The sequence below is a fragment of the Myotis yumanensis genome, unplaced genomic scaffold (genome assembly GCF_028538775.1).
Source record: "Myotis yumanensis isolate MYYU_CA2020_CCGP unplaced genomic scaffold, mMyoYum1.0.hap1 SCAF_8, whole genome shotgun sequence".
NCBI lineage: Eukaryota > Metazoa > Chordata > Mammalia > Chiroptera > Vespertilionidae > Myotis > Myotis yumanensis.
In genome coordinates this window covers 68851536-68869907 of record NW_027223759.1, presented here as the reverse complement: position 1 = coordinate 68869907, position 18372 = coordinate 68851536, and the positions used below count along the sequence as shown (strand labels likewise).

At 35.5% G+C, this 18372-nt stretch overlaps 1 protein-coding gene across 2 annotated transcripts in view; it reads left to right on the top strand.

The window, feature by feature from the left end:
- Positions 1–17357, top strand: part of KYNU (kynureninase) — a 98904-nt gene extending 81547 nt beyond the window's left edge. For both annotated transcript variants that reach the window (XM_070423459.1, XM_070423460.1), the window contains exons 11-14: positions 4267–4319; positions 6085–6170; positions 13676–13906; positions 16189–17357. In XM_070423459.1, the coding sequence (XP_070279560.1) occupies positions 4267–4319; positions 6085–6170; positions 13676–13906; positions 16189–16323 (505 nt within the window). In that variant the 3' untranslated portion in view covers positions 16324–17357. The remainder of the gene's footprint in view (positions 1–4266; positions 4320–6084; positions 6171–13675; positions 13907–16188) is intronic.
- The last annotated feature ends 1015 nt before the right edge of the window (positions 17358–18372 follow it).

Genomic DNA, 18372 nt, shown 5'->3' with positions numbered 1-18372 from the left:
TCACTGGAGCTGAGAGCCGGCTCCTACTCACTCCAGCTCTGTGGCCACGGCCTGCTGAAAGCAGGTATCTGGGGTTTGTTTAGCTTCTGTAATTGAAACTTCGTTGCTTTCGGAGCTCAGAGCCGGGCCGCGGCAGGCAGGGAACCTTGGCTTCCTCCATCACTGGAGCAAGCAAGCCTCCTGCTAGCTTCAGCTGTGTGGCTGCCGGCCGCCATCTTGGTTTGGTTAATTTGCATATCCCGCTGATTAGCCAATGGAAGGCGTAGTGAAGATAGGGTCAATTACCATGTTTGTCTATTATTAGATAGGATTAATTGTACATTAATAAATTTGCTAATATAGACCCATTCTTGTATTCTTTAAATGAAATATATTCTTCATAACACTTTAATAGTTTAATATGCTGTTAGAATCTCTGAAGTCATATTGGCTTGTTGTTTATCTGTGCAATTCTAACCTAGTATGACACTAATATATTGTTTTTGAAAATAATGGAAATATCTCCCTCCCATATCCCCTCTATTTGTTTGTTTGTTTGTTTTTATGCTTTGGAATAGTTTAAATAGCATTGGAATTATCTACTCTGAAAAGAGTTGATAGACTTTCCCTATCAGTCCTTATTCTTTCATAAATTTTAGGTGTTTCAGATAATTCTTCATTTCTTCTATTAAAATCTCTTGGTTTAAATTTCTTTCTCTTTTGGAATTAATTTGGATAAATATTCTCTTAGAATATCACCCATTTTATCTAAGTTATATAATTGATTACAGCAATCTAGCCTTTATGATGTTCTTACTTTTCCCTTTATTGTGATTATCTTTCCCCATAATATTTCATTTTTATAGATATACTGTCTTGTATTTTCTCAATCAATTGGTATCCCTCCCCATCACAAAAGTTTTTACTCATGTATTAATGTAACTATTATTTTGTTTTCTGATAATTAATTTCAGCTTTTACCTTTATTAATTGCACACTACTATTTTATTTCAATTTATTTTTATGTTCTTTATAACTTCTTTAGTCTTATTATTGATTAGTTTAATTAAAATTTCTTGATCTGAAATCTGAAGTTATTAACTACTCTCTATGCCCTATTCTAGTAATATCCAAATATATTTTTCTACAGTATTATCTTTTTAAACAATTCTACCAATTCAGTTTGATCCTAAAAGTACTTTGAGACAAATTTTATTTTAATGGTAATTTAGTCTTTTTGTTGTCTGAATTTGTTATTAATTACTAGTTTTATTGCATTGTAATAAAAATATATTCAACAATTTATCCACTTTGGAAATGTTAAGGTTTTGTATTTAGTTTTAGTTAATATTTTATGAGCACTTCTAAAACTGCTATCTTTACTTCAGAGTAAAGCATTAAACATTTGTCAATTTGATTTACCTTCTTAATTGATATTTTTGTCAACTTGATCTTTCATAAACTCAGGTTAATAAGTTCTTCTAACACAGAATATTTCTATCCCTCTTGTAGCTTCTATAATGTCTAATTTATGAATGTTGCTGCCCTGTTATGTAATGTCTAGAAATTCATAACTGTTTTATCTTTATTTTGAATTAGTTTAATTAGCATTTCAAAATGTCCTTATTTAAATCATTTCATTCTTTTTTTGGTCTGAATTCCTTCTTGTCTGATATAAAAATTGCATCCACATTTGATTTGCTTTTGCATTTTCCATTTATACTTTTGCTCAGCCTTTTGTTTTGTTTTTATATTTCTTTATTTTATATTTCTTTTTAATTTAATTTAATATTTCCTTTTATTTTTCATTATCATTTATTCCTTCTATGCCCTCTTCCATCTTGACCCTCCACCCCCTACCCCAACCCACTTTTATCATTTTTCTTTCTGAATCACTTATTTTAATAGTCTCTGATTTCTGGTACAATATGATAGCATTGCTTTTTTAATACATTAATGAAACTCATTGGCATTTGCAGTGACAGCTGTTTGGTCTTAATTTAATGGCATACTTTATGCTTCTAGAACTTTGTAAAGGTTTGTTTTGCTATTTTTGTTCATTATTTTTTGTTATTGTTATTTATCTTCACCCGAGGATATTTTTTCCATTGATTTTCAGAGAGAGTGGAAACATGGGAGAGAGAAGAGAAAGGGGAGGGAGTAGAGAGAGATGGGGAGAGAGAGAGAAAAAGAGATTGGTTGCCTCCCGCATGCTACTCATCCAAGGCCATAGATTGAACCTGAAACCCAGGTATGCACCCTTGACTGGGAATGAAACCTGCAACCCTTCCACGCTCAGGCCCACGCTCTAACTACTGAACCACTGGCCAAGGCTTATTTATTAGTTTTAATTAGTTTTTCTGATAGTCAAGATTTTAATTTAAAATTTTACCTTTTCTATTAGTTCCCTTTCATGAGCAACAATAGAGGAAGAGTTTTCTCTTCCTCTGCCTATACTCTCATTACCCCATGATTTAGTCACTTTTGACTTTCTTGGTGTTTACTGGTATTTTAGATCTGATTATAGTTCTATTATTTGATCTATTAAATTATATATGATTATGCAGTGAAATTACTTTACTTCCCCCTACTTTGTTAGTTATTTTTACATTATCATGTAACATTTTATTTATGTTCTATCTCCACATTTGTTTATTCTTAGTTCTATAATTAAATACATTCAATAGTCATCAAACATCATAATTTCCCTAGTCATCTCTTGGCTGACTTAAGTTCACCCTTAGGCAGATTTTCAAGAAGAGTTTATGGGAAAAAAAATATTAGCTGAACTCTTGTTTGATCAACACCAATAACCTTTATACAGTTTGCCTTATCCAAACCTAATATTTGTACATTATGTTTTCTTTCTCTTTCTTTGAGTATCATACAGGTATTTCTACATTATTCTCTGTCAATAAATGGTTGCATTAGATAAATTTGAGGCCACACTGATATTTTTTCCTTTATTCTATCTTCACCCTTTTTGTTTGCAAACACAGTTCTGTTTGTTTGTTTTTTCATCCTTAAAATCCATTAACTTTAATAAGCTATAAATAAAATTAGCCACTCTAGGTTAATTCTCCCAAGTCTTTCAGAAAATTTTGTATTTATTTCAATATATAGATTTAAATCAGTTTTGATTTCATCAAAATTGTCTTGAATTATAACTTTTTAAAGATGATTCTTTTAAAACATCAGAGAGAGGAAGGGAGATGGAGAGAGGGATAGAAACATCAATCATGAGAGAGAATCATTGATTGTCAGTTTCCTGACATCCTTGTATTCCTTCCAAATTCTTCTCTTTTTTTCAAATATTTTCTGATTTCTGCAAGCTCATTTTTTACTCTCCTATTGTCACACTATAACCAGTCCTATTCCTGCATTTCTACTTGGCAATTTTCCATTTATGGGAAATTATTTTATTAAGTTTTATTGTTTTACTTATTCACTATTTTATAGCTTTTTTAAAGTTAAAAATTTATTTAGAAACAACTTACTACCAGGAATATTGTATTACTCTTCCTCAAATTTTATATTTTTCTTTAAAGTATTTTGTATTTTTTCCATCTATTACACACTCATATAATTTTCCTATAACAAAAATTAACATTTTAATTAAAATATGAAAGTAACCAATTTCTTTAGAAAGTCATTCAAAAATTTTCAACTATTATATAGTTTGGGGTTTTTTTTGGTTTTTTTACAGAGAGGATGGGAGAGGGATAGAGAGTTTGAAACATTGATGAGAGAGAAACATCCATCAGCTGCCTCCTGCACACCCCCTACTGCGTATGTGCCTGCAACCAAGGTTCATGCCCTTGACCAGAATCAAACCTGGGACCCTTCAGTCTGCAGGCCAATGCTCTATCCACTGAGAAAAACCGGTTAGGGCTATTATATAGTTTTTTTTTTATACCATTTCTCTTTAGGGGTTTTATCATAAAATATATTGTTTTAATGCTTTTCTTTTTTGAGCTTTTATCTTTGTTTTAAAATTTTAAAAGCCAAACATTTTTATTCATTTAATTTTATTTTAAATATGAGAAAGGTAATTAAACATAGCTCTTTACAAAAACAATATAACTGGTGGTATGAAAAGCTGATTTAATCCTTAGTCTTGATATGTTTATAAATATGAATGGTTTTAAGATATCATATTGAATTTATATATTCAAGTATTTGATAACTTGTATCAAAAGTGGTTTCAATATGCAGGCCCTAGATTTCTATATTAATTGTGATTATTTTTGTAGACCAAAGTATCTAATGTTGTTATTTATATTTTAGGTTAGTGGGATGGTTTGGTCATGAACTCAGCACCAGATTTAAAATGGATAACAGTAAGTGTATTCCATTTTACTTTACAAGTCATTTTATTTTAGCTTTAATTGCCATCAGTCTTTGTATGATATGTAATATACATGCCTCCTGGAGAGTGCACTTTGAAAATGCCACTGAGAATTTTTAAAATAAGAAGTGACATTTCTAGAGTGTAAGACTAAGTGTTTAAAGAATTCAGCGTGATGTCAAGTCTATCCCTTTGTAGGGAGATAAGAGGAGGCGAAATCTAGCATAAAGGATCTGACCTCATCAATATGGAGTCAGACCCAGAGAGACTTGGGTGTCAATCCCACGTTGCTGCTTAGTAATTTTGTGATGCTGCACAAGTTATGTCATCTTGGAATTTTTCTTCTCACATAATTAATGTGAATAATATATATTTCAGGATTTGGTTTATGGATAAAGACAAATTTAAACCAAAGAGCAAACAGCAGTGTTATTTCATTTTTATCTCCTCTTCTTCCAACTTTTCCTCCTTTTGTAGTTTTGCCACTTACTGAACAGTAGCAGGTAAACCTCAGGAGGTAGACATGAAAGTGCACCCGGCACGGGGGTGTACTGCCCGGCTTCTTTTCCTTAATGACTCTATTCTGCAATCACATGGAGCACAGAAAGCTTTGCAAATGTTGCAAGAATTCCACTTAAACTTGATCATTCAGATGACGTCCAACCCTGAGATAGGATTTTAAGCAAATTCACATTTACAAAAACCAAGACGCAAAGGATCAAGATGGGCTCTTCCAGTCAAATCAGGAAAACTGTATTTCATCTTGGCTGCTGAAACAATGAGATCAGTCCAGTTACTTAAATTTTTTGTGCTGGGTTTCTTATCTGTAAATGAGGGAGGTGGATTAGATCAGGCAGCAGAGTTTTTCTGTGAAGGATTAAACAGAAGTTATTTTAAGCTATTTGGTTTATACTGTCACTGTGGCAAATGCTCAGTTCTACCATTGTAATGCTAAAGTAGTCATAGATATACATAAATGAATGATGCGGCTGTGTTCCAATAAAACTTTATTTATAAAGACAAGTGGCGGGCCACATTTGGCCCACAGGACATAGCTTGTCTAATCCTGGATTAGATGAATCTCGAAATACCCAGAATATTCTAAAGTTTATTTAGTCAATCTTAGTTTTAATTTGGTCTCTAGTTAGCAATTTTCACTCTATTGGATTTAACTTTCAATTTAATTAATTCTAATTATGATAATATCTTATATTAATTCACCTTTTAAACACATCATACTTAGGCAGATTATTTTTTTAACTTCCTCTTTTTCCCTAAGAAAAGCCACTTGACCTAGTGCTAAAAGTCACTTTCATAGGTCATTTCATTTGATATGTCTGGTTTTGGGCAGCATTATGATTACAAGTCATTTAAATTCTGATGTTTTTCTCTCATTGATGTGGTTTAATAATGGAAGAACATAGCATGAAGCAGAACAAGGAATACAGGCTTGGAAATGGCAGAGGACAGGGTCCAGAAAAGCTTTTAAAAGAGACCATTTTTATCTTGTGTCTAAGAGCTCTAGTGTTTGGTAGTTTCCTAAGAAGGTGGGGGCAGGGGAGACAGACGTAATAGGTAAAGGGAAAATGTGCCAGTATTTTAGGTCCACAGATTTTCTCTTAAAATATCTCAGAAATCTTAGGGATATAAATGTTTAATTCTTTTTCTCTCTACTACTCTGTCACTGAAAAAAAAAATCCATAAAGAATAACTTTTAAGATACGTTCTATTAAAATGACATAATGTGAATTTTTCAGAATTGCAGTTAATCCCTGGAGCCAATGGATTTAGAATTTCAAATCCTCCCATATTGTTGGTCTGTCCTTTGCACGCTAGTTTAGAGGTAAGTGATCTGTGTGCCAATCTTCCCACATCTTTACCTTTTTCTTTTCCTGATTGTGACATGCTGTAGTACTTTCTCTGCTAATCAACAAGATTATAATGTGCATGTGAGGTGGCCCAGAAAGCGGCATAGAGAACAAAGAGAACCAAATGGTTAAAGAGGAGGGAAGGAGAAGAGTTTAATGCTGCGTTCTAGGGGGAAGATCCACCAGCCCAAAGATGCGGCCAGTGAATTCTCACCAACCAGGAGGGGCGGCACTTCTTTTATACTGGTGTTTAGTGAGGGGCGGGGAGCATGAGCTGAGGAAGTTCCCGCTGCAGGAGTCATCATGGTATTCAGCTGAGGAAGTTCCCGCGGCGGGAAGGAGTCAGTATCTGTGTGGGGGTCGTTGTGGATTCCAGGGAGGAGCCGGTGTCTGTGTGGCCATCTGTCTGGCACGCTGACCTGTTAGAAATTCCAGGGAGGGTCCATTATCTCGTCATACCTCTGCATACATCTGATCCTGGGCTCCCTCCGACCTAACGTCGCACTGTGCACAAACATTGTGCAAAGGGTAGTGTTCACCTTTAGGATGCGTCTGTATGTGAATTGTCACCTTTTATGTGTGTCTCCAGCCCCTAGCAGGATGATTGGCACATTTTGGGCACTTAGTAAATGTTACCTGTAACACACCCGGAGAGACATACTTTTAGTTCCACTATCAATTTGTGTGAACTTGAGTGAGTTACTTAATCTTCTATTAATTTCTCAATATTAAAACAAACATGTAATATTTAACTCCCAATTAATTAAATCATTCAACATTTATTTATTAAGAGAATGCTGTGTGCCAGACAATGCTATGATTGCTGGGGACTCTGTCTTTCTAGTTCTGTGAATCAATGAACTGACAAAGTTTTAGGAAGACTAAGGAGGGAGTATATACATATATACATATACATATACATATGTGTATGTGTATATATATATATATATATATATATATATATATATATGGTCAGAGTAAAACAAAGATTGGGTAAGGTTGTTTCATGAGTTAGAGTAAATTTTGTTAAAACTGGGGATCTATGCCATTATAGTCATGTATATAATCTCTACTCTTACTGGCTAAATATTTTTCTTTAAATTAATTCATATTTTTACTTAAAATAAAGTTAGTCTTACCCTAAATAATAATATCCAAGGAACCAGTTTGTTTTCCTAGATCTGCATATCTCTCTACCTCAATATATCTAAATAATTTGATGTATCTCTATCTATCTATATATTCCAATTATTTGAATATTAATTAATTTCAGAGTGAGACTAAATTTATTCAAATATAGTTTTAGTAATTCTTTAATGCACAATAGCAGTATAAATAGATATATTATGTAAAAAATATTCATACACACATTTAAGTAAAATATATTTTAAGTATTCATATACATTTTTAATAGAGACTTTTAAACAAATAGCTATTCAAATCAAACTTTATTTTCAAAAATTTTAAAGCATCCAAAGATAAAATAGTTTGTGATATTTTAGGAAATCGTGCTGTGGAGTGACTGGAAATACTTCCAAAGTCTCTTCTAAGCCTAAAATTCTAGGAATCTGTGAACAATTATCACAGTTTCTCATTTTGGCCACTGGAAAGCAGTGTCAAGTTCCTCTACAGCAGAGGCTCTCAACCTGTGGGTCGCGACCCCTTTGGGGGTCGAAAGACCCTTTCACAGGGGTCACCTAAGACCATCGGAAAACACATATATAATTACATATTGTTTGTGTGATTAATCACTGTGCTTTAATTATGTTCAATTTGTAACAATGAAAATACATCCTGCATATCAGATATTTACATTACAATTCATAACAATAGCAAAATTACAGTTATGAAGTAGCAAATAAAATAATTTTATAGTTGGGGGTCACCACAACATGAGGAACTGTATTAAAGGGTCGTGGCATTAGGAAGGCTGAGAACCACTGCTCTACAGTATTTTTATGCAACTTCACTACTAAATCCTGGTAATCAGTTGGTTTCATTTCATCCTAATTTAAAGAGCAGGTTCTCAGTTTGACCACTAGATGGAACTTGCGCTGTTCTCACTTTTTAGCTTTTTTTTTAGGTTGAAATAAACTCAGTAAACAAGATTTTTGTTAGTGATAAATTTTGGAGGGAATCGGCTTAGCAGATTAGATAATGACATTTGAATTGTTTTTATAAAAGTCATTCAGAGAAAATTGTCTGTTAAACATTTCAAAACAAAATGTTTTGCTTACCTTACTTGCCAGTTTATATCAGGGAGAAGATGAATTACACTACTTAAAAAAGCCACCAAGGCATACCTTAGAAAAAACTATATTAAAAGGTATTTCCTCTTATCTTTCTCAGCCATATCTAGAAATTTTCTTTTGACTCTCCACTGGTATTTTCTCTGCGGTGGGTGGGTTATTCCAGCATTCACCCCTCTGCCAGGGCAAGAGTCCAATTCTGAACTTTCCCTCCAATAGTTTCCTACCATAGTGTATTATAGTCCCCCAGACAAGCTTCTATTCTCAGCTGGAATTGGAAGACTGGTTTATCTCTTCCTTTATTATCTAAGCTTAAACCCAGCAAAGGGCCTTAAGAGCCACCAGAAGAGGAATATACACTTTTCTGGGGGGAGGCTTCTTATCACCTGAGTACTTCGCAGGAGCCTCTTAGAAGGACCTTGCTGAAGTCATTCACTGCTGAGGCAATGACCTAAAGGAAATTATATGTAGGTAATCAACCTTAGGTTGATGAAAGCATTCTTTTGAAATTCTTTCTCCACATTATAAATTGCAAAATTCTGAAATTACAAACTAATACAGTTCATTGTTTCCTATTCTCTACCTAATGTTACGATGTTCCCCTTTCTAGATGATTCTGAGTTTGCCATGTGAGTAAGCACCAATAAGTTAACCATGTCTGCACTTAACTTATTTGTTTAGAAGTTACTGCATATGGAAGATAGGCAATTAAAGTTTGAGCAAATGAAATAAATACCTTAATCAAACTACCTTTCTTTGTTTTCTCTACTTCCCTTTTCAAAAATATTCCACAAAGTCAAATGCCAACTGCAGGAGAGAGTCTATATTTAAGAAGCAATGCACATGAGCATGATCTCATGGTTACAATAAGAATTTAAAGCAAAGGATTTAAAATGACTATTTACAATTATGTACATTTAAATGATACTATTAAAAGAGCACCTTATAGTCAGTTTTGAACTGTCATTTTCTTTATATTGTTGCTTCTTAATCATTTATACAATACTTAAAAAATATTGTGGGTCAAGGGAAAGAGCACTAAAGTAGGAACGGGTTGGCAAGTACTGCACCCCTCGTGGGGACACGAAGTGTGGCTTACACAAGTGACAACTACTCATTCATGGATTTACCTCAATTTCTAAGTGAAAATGTTTTGACCAGAGTACTTCTGTGGTCTCCTCAATTTTCAATTACTAACTTGAACTGAAATAATATTCATATTGTAATTTGAAAGGTCATATTTGGATGTAGCAATATATAAACAAATTTTAGACCCTTTCAGTACACAAATTTAAAATTAATTAAATAGCTTCAAAATAAAAATTAGAGCACTCAAATAAAATACATGGTAAGTCAGAAGAGGTTTACTTTGTATTTCCTCAGAAAATTATCAGAGAGCCATTTTTAAGAATTTAAGAGAAAAAATATGACAGTTGAAAGCATCATGCTTATGCTTATTTTTCCTATTTAAACTTATCTAACTTTGCATTCATTTTACTCCGGGCAGTGGAGGGGGGAGCACAAGTAGATGAAACTGCCAAGAATTCTGTTATAAGCTGAATATTTTCAAATTACACTTTTCATTTTTTTCTATTAAAAAATATTCTGCCTCTGTACTGCAAGAAGCCAAGAAGGAAAGAGGAGATTTTATTCCCTTTCCCTGTTAACTCCTCCCGTTAGCCCCTCTTAATATTTTGATGCGAGGGTTCGACAGAGACATTTATGGTACTCTCTGTGAAAAGAATTTTATAGCGCCTCAGAACGCACCTGCGGTGGTAAAGTGGAAAACAGTTTTAGATAAAAGTTATTTTATTGTTAACAAAGAGCAATAGCATGTTAACACTGAGATATTTGTCAAAAAAAATTGTTTCTAGTTATTAAGAAAAATTTGCAAGAGCAAAGGCTCCTATGAAAAATTATGAGCTTAAGTAATATTCCCCAAAGTCTTGCTAACCTATGAATGCAAATGAAATATCATTAAAAGTACTACTTCTCACATTGCCCCCATCTGTATCTTATGGGGCCCATATCAGAACCAGGAAATTTTCCAGAATTTTTTATTAATAAAAATTTCCTCAAATAATTATTAATATCCAAAGAGAAGCTTGAAAAGATTATTCTCATGTTTTTATATTCCAAACTTGAGAGTCAAAACACTGGTGGGCTGCGCCTTGCCTCTGTGAGAAAGCTGATTCTTGAACTGGGCTCACTTGTTCCAAAACTTGGCCAGTGTTGCTCAGTGGTTGAGTGTCCATCTATGAACCAGGAGGTCATGGTTTCAATTCCAGCTCAGGGAACATGCCAGGGTTTCGGGCACAACCCCCAAGTGGGGGCAGCTGGTCTATGATTCTCTCTCTCATCATTGATGTTTCTCTCTCCCTTCCTCTTTCTGAAATCAATAAAAATATATTTTTAAAAAACACAACAACTTGGAGATGTTCCCTCGTGGAGTTCTCATTGTGCCAGATCTGCTACATTTTGTTTTACACAGAAATGCCTCCTACCTGACTCCATGTAACTGGGGTTACCTGAGTCCTAAAGAATATAGTCCCTTACCCACAGGGGATACATTTTAAGACCCACACTGGAGGCCTGAAACCACAGACAGTATGGAACATAGTATATATCATGTTACATGTATACTATGATATATATATGATAAAGCTTAATTTATAAATTAGGCATGGTGAGAGATTAATGGCAACAATTAATCATAAAATGGAACAATTATAACAATGTATACTGTAATAAAAGTTATGCACATGTGGTCTCTCTCAAAATATTTCATTGTACTGTATTCACCCTTTTTTATAATTGTTTCCTTTTTCATAATTTCACAGATAGAAGACTCATTCTTACCATAGGTCAGTGATGGCGAACCTATGACACGCGTGTCAGAGGTGACACGAGAACTCATTTTTTTTGGTTGATTTTTCTTTGTTAAATGGCATTTAAATATATAAAATAAATATCAAAAAATATGTCTTTGTTTTACTATGGTTGCAAATATCAAAAAATTTCTATATGTGACACGGCACCAGGGTTAAGTTAGGGTTTTTCAAAATGCTGACACGCCGAGCTCAAAAGGTTCGCCATCACTGCCATAGGTCTTAGGAAGCTCCTCAAAGATTTTTTTCTTTCTTTATTAAGTAGAGAACTTGCACCTTTTCACTTAAAGGACAAACTTTACAGCTTCTCTTTGGCGTGTCCAAATTGCCAGCCTCACTATGCTTGCACTTTGGGGCCATTATGAGGTAAGTAAGACTTGCTGGTGGAGTAGAAGCACTGCCATGCCATGCCCTGCCATGGGAGGTTATCAGACTAAGTGGGAGGGCACACAGCGTGGAGACACTGGACAAAGGGACATTCACAGCCTGGGCGACATGGAGCAGAAATGCAACAGATTTTCATCAGGCTACTCAGAATGGTGCACAATTTAAAACTCATGAATCGTTTATTTCTGGAACTTTTAATTTAATTTTTGGACTTCGGTTGAGGGAGGGCAACTGAAACTGCAGGAAGCAAAGCCACGAATAAGGGGGGATGACTGTCTTCTTTACACTGGGACCACAAATGCCTTCTGAAACAAAGGCATCGGCTTCCCCTTGCAGCTGATGTCCTCCCAGGCTGCAGGCATAGTCTGTGCGGTCTGGGTGGCAAGGGAGACAGATACCATTCTATGCTGCCTGAGAGATGAGTGGTGCGGGCTGGAAACATGGTAAAGTGGATAGTTAGAAGTGATCTTATTCTAGATATAGTTTAAAGGTAGAGCTACCAGCTTTTGCAGATGGATTTGTGGGAGTTGTTTGGAAAATAAAGGAGTCAAGGATGATACCAAAGTGACTGACCTGAAAAACTGGTGGGGAGGGAATTGCCAAAAACTGAGGTGGTGAAGGCTACAGGAGAAGGTGACTTTGGGAGGAATATTGGGAATCCCAATGTTGAATATGTTTAGATAGAAATACCTGTTAAACATGTATCCGATTAGAATGTCGAGTAACAGTCAGATACGTGGTTCTGGATGATAGAGCTTTTAACATTAAGTCCAGATTCGTATGAATTGTGGATTGTTTTTTTAAATCATTGTCTGTAATATAAAGAAAAGGTTGAAAGGAAAAAAATACAACTCCCTTCCTCTTCTTCAGCCACATTTATACCCTCCATGCAATGAAGGGGAAGAAAATGTATGCCTGAAGTGTTTACTCCTGTTAGAATGCGGGCCCACACATATATACAGATATAAGTGTTTTCATAGACTTTATGAAGTCTACATACCATTGAAAGACCCTGTCTTTGCTCTGTGGCATAACATGATACAGTAAAGGGACAGAAAGTGGCAGGCCAGTGCATCACACTCTGTTTGAAGTTCATTCCGCTCTTGTAGCGAGGATATATTTTTAAACTCTACTTGACCTTAAGAGATAAGCTAGAAAAGCATGTCTGTTCTGACCTCTAATGTTCCAACACCAGTTACTGTGTGCCCTTGTCACTCATCTTAATATAAGACACCTCAGGCAGGAAATTGCAGTGTTTTCAGACCACACTAGAGTGTAACAGGGAAGAAAGTGATGAAAGAAGAAAAAAAGCAGGGGAGGGAGGGTGGCGGTGTGGGAGGAAGAAAGAGGGAAAAAAGGCCAAGTCTTTAGTACTAACAAATGTATTGTGTAACATTTTTTGCTTCTCTGTCTGATAAAACTTGCTGTTTTCTTACTGCTAAACTGGAGGAGATTCAGGACTTGGTCAAACATCTGTAAATAATATTTTCAACATTACCTTCCACATAGGCATGCACATTTAGCTCTTACTGTATTGTTTTGTGGACCAAACAAACTTCATATCAGAAAAGAAAACATCTTCTTGATTATGATGGTTTTGGAGAAAGGGTTCAAATTGTGTGATATTTTAATTCCTTCATTAAGGGACACTTATAGTAATTATTCTAAGCTAATTTAAATAATTCTGAAGGAACATTACATCACCTTTTTTTTCTTTTGCAAGTATTGTTTAAATGGCACTTTTGCAGTTTTTCTGATATAGAAACTTTGCATTCAGTTCTTGATGGCAAAGGATTTAAAAGAGGACATATTTTTACAAAACGATTATTTAAAATGGGATGGTTTTTGGAGAGATTAAAAGTGGTGACTTCCTTCTTTATGCACGATTTGCAATTTATTTTTGCTTCTTTGTAAATCAACAAAATGTTGTTAGTCTGACTGTTTCTCATTCTACAGATCTTTAAGAAAGCAACCATGAAAGCACTGAGAAGAAAGTCTGTTTTGCTCACGGGTTACCTGGAATACCTGATCAAGCACTACTATGGCAAAGAGAAAGCAGAAACCAAGACACCAGTGGTGAATGTAATCACTCCATCCCGTATAGAGGAACGCGGCTGCCAGCTAACATTAACATTTTCCGTTCCAATAAAATCTATATATCAAGAACTAGAAAAAAGAGGAGTGGTTGTAAGTATATCTCTTGCTTTGCTACCCAGTTTTCTCTAGGGGTTGCATGTTAGGGAAGAAATTTGGATGCTTTAGTTTATTCTTTCACTGGTGCATGTAATTTCACATCAATCAGCGAGTTACTGGGAATAAATTAAGTGCAAACTAAGTCAGTATTCGGGACTTTCTAATTAAAGGGCACAGAGATCTGTCATTTCTGATGAAAAAAGAAGAAAACACAAATTTTGGATACAAAGTACATTTTTATGTAATTTATTCACTTTTATTACAGTTTGAGCAGCAAATATTGTTTCATCATAATTAGGACACATTCTCGCTAGTTTTTACAAGTAAAAGCCCCAATACATATTTATTGAATACATAGAATTAAAGAACATACCACTATGATGGAGGAGAGAAAAAGAAGTCAATCTTATTTTGTTGTTTGATTAAACTAAGTTATTTTCAAGCTTGTCACTTAAGTCATAAAAGATATATAGGCACATCTGAGGAGTGTTAACATTGTATGAAATAATTTTTTTAACCATTGGGACAAAGTGGCCTTCTTAGTCTCTGGAAAGGAACTAATAGGTGTTAAGAGAATAATTTCACGGGAAAGTGGTGATAATGCAATCGAGGGACTGCTCCACTCACGTGGCCCTCCAGACCTTTAGAAGAGGTCACCACCGCAGACTCTGGAGGCACCAATCAGAATATCACCCCTGCAAATCAATATGACCAAGACATGTGCTCTTGGGAAAGTTAACGTGTATCAGCCTGAGATTCGCATCTGTTTTGGGGTGCGAATGCATACTTACTTCAAAGAGTTGGTATGGGAATGAAATGGACCAACACACATGAACCATTTACTATGCTGTCTAGCCTGTAGTGGGTATCCTATATAATAAAAGGCTAATATGCAAATTGACTACGCAGCAAATTGACCAAGCCGCAGAACGATCGATCACTATGACGTGCACTGACCACTAGGGGGCAGATGCTCAATGTAGGAGCTGTCCCCTGGTGGTCAGTGCACTCCCATAGGTAGAGCACCACTCAGCCAGAAGCTGGGCTCACGGCTGGCAAGGGCAGCGGTGGTGGCAGGAGCCTCTCCCGCCTCCTCGGCAGTGCTAAGGATGTCCCACTGATGGCTGAGCAGGCCTAAGCCATCGGTCAGACATCCCCCGAGGGGTCCTGGGCTACGAGAGGGCGCAGGCCGGGCTGAGGGACTCCCCCCTTTTGAGTGCACGAATTTCGTGCACTGGGCCTCTAGTTTCTTAATATAGTTCTAGTGAACTTCAGGCGAGGTCAAATTGTCTGGGCCCATTTCATAACATTTCGGTATTCCCAGTGTAAACCCAAACTAATTTTAGACTGTAATAAATAACAAAAAGACTTATTTGAGCAAAAGGAGATACAGCCTGAGAACACAGGTTTAGATAGCAACCTACATTGTATTCAACAACCCTGGACAAAGGGGAAGCCACCTTTTATAGTGAAAGTTCTCACCCAGGTTTCCAATTATGTCCATGTAAATGAGGTATCCTATTGTGCAGTTGTGATTGGTCAGTATAGTTAAAATAAAGATACAAATTGAGCCATTCTGATTGGATGGGGGCAGGTCTCAGTCTGTTGGTAGAAAGATGAAACCATGGTTTCCCCACAGTTGTTGACTCAGATGGTAAACAAACTGCGGGCAGCCTAAAGTTCAATTTTAGGTTTTTCTCCATGTACAGAGTATGTGAGGAGCCCCTGTCAGCTAATGACACTAGACTGTAATTCATAATATTTGGGCCCTTGGTTGACCATGGGGCAGATAAATTCTTTCTCTGGGTTCACGTCAAATGAATCTTTCTTCTTGAGGCGCACATCAGGAATATAGCCAACTCCTTACCTGCGAGATTAGGGCTTAGAGAATTAAACGTAAGGATAATTGACTGGAACTTGCCAGGGCAGTGTGAGGTTCTCATTCATGTAAATGTGTCCAAGATTCCCGGCTCTCCAGTGTCTCCCACAGACGAATCATACATATGCTCTATTAAATGCTTAAAGAAAATGACCTAAATGGACTTCAGAAAAGTGCTTTTGGATATTCATGTAACAGCCCATTAATGGTTTAATTATAATTAAGAAGAGAGTTTCACATAACATAGAAACTTTATATTTTAATTAAAATGAAAAATTGCTTATATAGTAAGTTTTAGGGAAATCAGTATGACTATTTCATGTAAGTTCATCTCGAACGCAGATTTTCATTATGAGAATAATGCTGACACTATTGTGGCCTTATTTTCCCCCAACAGTGTGACAAGCGGGAACCCAGTGGCATCCGAGTGGCTCCGGTTCCTCTCTACAATTCTTTCCACGATGTTTATAAATTTATCAATCTGCTCAATTCTGCACTTGAGGCTTCAGAAAGAAAACATAACAGTGTTTAGAACAAATTAAGCAAACTGAAAGCTGCTGTGATTATTTTATGATTTTTATTCAAGTTTTAATCATTAGAAATGTTAAAAAAAACTAATTACACCTAACTGGCAATGAATTGCATACTTTACAAAAAAATCTGGGATAATTCTTTTAGGAGTCAATGTTCCTGAGGAATCTAAATGTCTATCCAATCTCTTGGTGTTTTGTGAATCAAGGTTTTCATTGGTCTAAATATTATGTACAGAGTCTTGGTTAGCTGTTACAGTTCATGGCCAGTGAAATATTGTTACTGGTTTAATTTCTCATTGACTGACAATTTCATAATATATGTGAAATTTTTGTGTCAATTTTCTAAATATCACTTTAGCTTACATTACCCAAGACTTTCTTATACGCACTATAGTTGAACCATCTGATATATGTATGATTTTGGGATATTCTATCCAGCTCCAATCTAAGGAACAGAAAAAAAAAATTATAGAGCAGTGGCTTTCAAATATCTTTGGCCACAATCCACATTAAGAAATACAGTGGGGCCTTGACTTACGAGTGTCCCGACTAACGAGTTTTTCGAGATACAAGCCATCTCTCGGCTGATTTTTTGCTTTGAGTTGCGAGCTAAAATTCGGGTTACGAGCCAGCTTCAGATACCCCGCCACTAGTTGGCGCAGCGAACATCACAGTGAACGCCACAACATTAGCCCAGCATCACGTGTCTCACTTGTTCACTTTAACGATTTGAGTTACGAGCTCTGTCACAGAACGAATTAAACTCGTAAGTCAAGGCCCCACTGTATATCTAAAAACAGAGACCTACATTTATGTGTGGATAGGCCTTATTTTAACACACAATTTTTAACAATATTTTAACATCTGTGAAAGAAAAGTCTATCAATTTTCAATCAACTGCTTCTTACAATTGCCATTGGTCATTCTTTTTCATTACCATCCCTGACATTAGCATGCTTCTCACAATGAATAGAAAGCACCTTAGGTTGAATTAAAAGTGGTATATGTAGCAAAAACCAAAGGTTCATGAATTATTTATCTGTACTCTGATATTTATTATTCTGTTTTATCTTATTACAACAAATGTTGATTGAAACTTGTTAAATTGATTTCTCCACCCACTCTTGGGCCCTAAATCACTTTTCAAGGCTATCCCTTTATATAATGTTATCATAATTTCTCCTTTTTTAAATGGCAACTTCCCTGGATAAAAGACATTGGATGTTACTCTACCGCTAAAATAGTGAAAGAAATCACTCCATGATGCTGGCAGTTGAGGGTTAGAATTAGGAAATGAGTGCCTCCTCTCTTAACCTCTATTCCAAATCTTATCCTCTATGAAAGCTAGAGTTGTACTCTGCCCTGTTGGATGTCCCTAGTGTTTTGCTGTTGATACCATAATCACTATTCACGGGTTGACAAACTTCTACATTTGTGTATATTCACAGCAAGAAAGAGTGACTATGACATAATTATTTCCATATTGAAACAAATTCGAATGAAATTAACTTGGACAACCACTTGGATGTTAGAGTTACATAAAAAGATGCAGAATTCTAACAATACCAGCAAGTAGTGATGTCTATCAAGAATGTACTATGTATTGTGCTGCTCTCTTTATGTTATCTTAGTTGACTGGCTGCATAATTGCTTTAGCAAAGATTCCCATTCCAGCTTTTGGAAATATTTATCTTCACAGATGGGAAAGTTCTGAAAACCTTAAACCTCAACCATATACAACCTCATGTGGAAGAAACTATCTTTCAACCTCGCTGTGGTAAACAAAACAGACATGGTTTCAGCTGTCAGGGAACATGTTTCAGCTTAGTGGGAAAAAGAGACAATAATCATAAACACCTAGGTAAATAGATCATTACAAACTGTGACCTCTATAAAAGACAAACAGATGACACTATGCAAGAAAAATCTCATGGGTATTAATTAGGTGGTTACATAAGGGAAGGTGCATGAAAATACTTATAAGCTTAAGTTCTAAAATATTTCATGCTAATAATGTTAAAACTACATCCAATTATGTATACAAATCA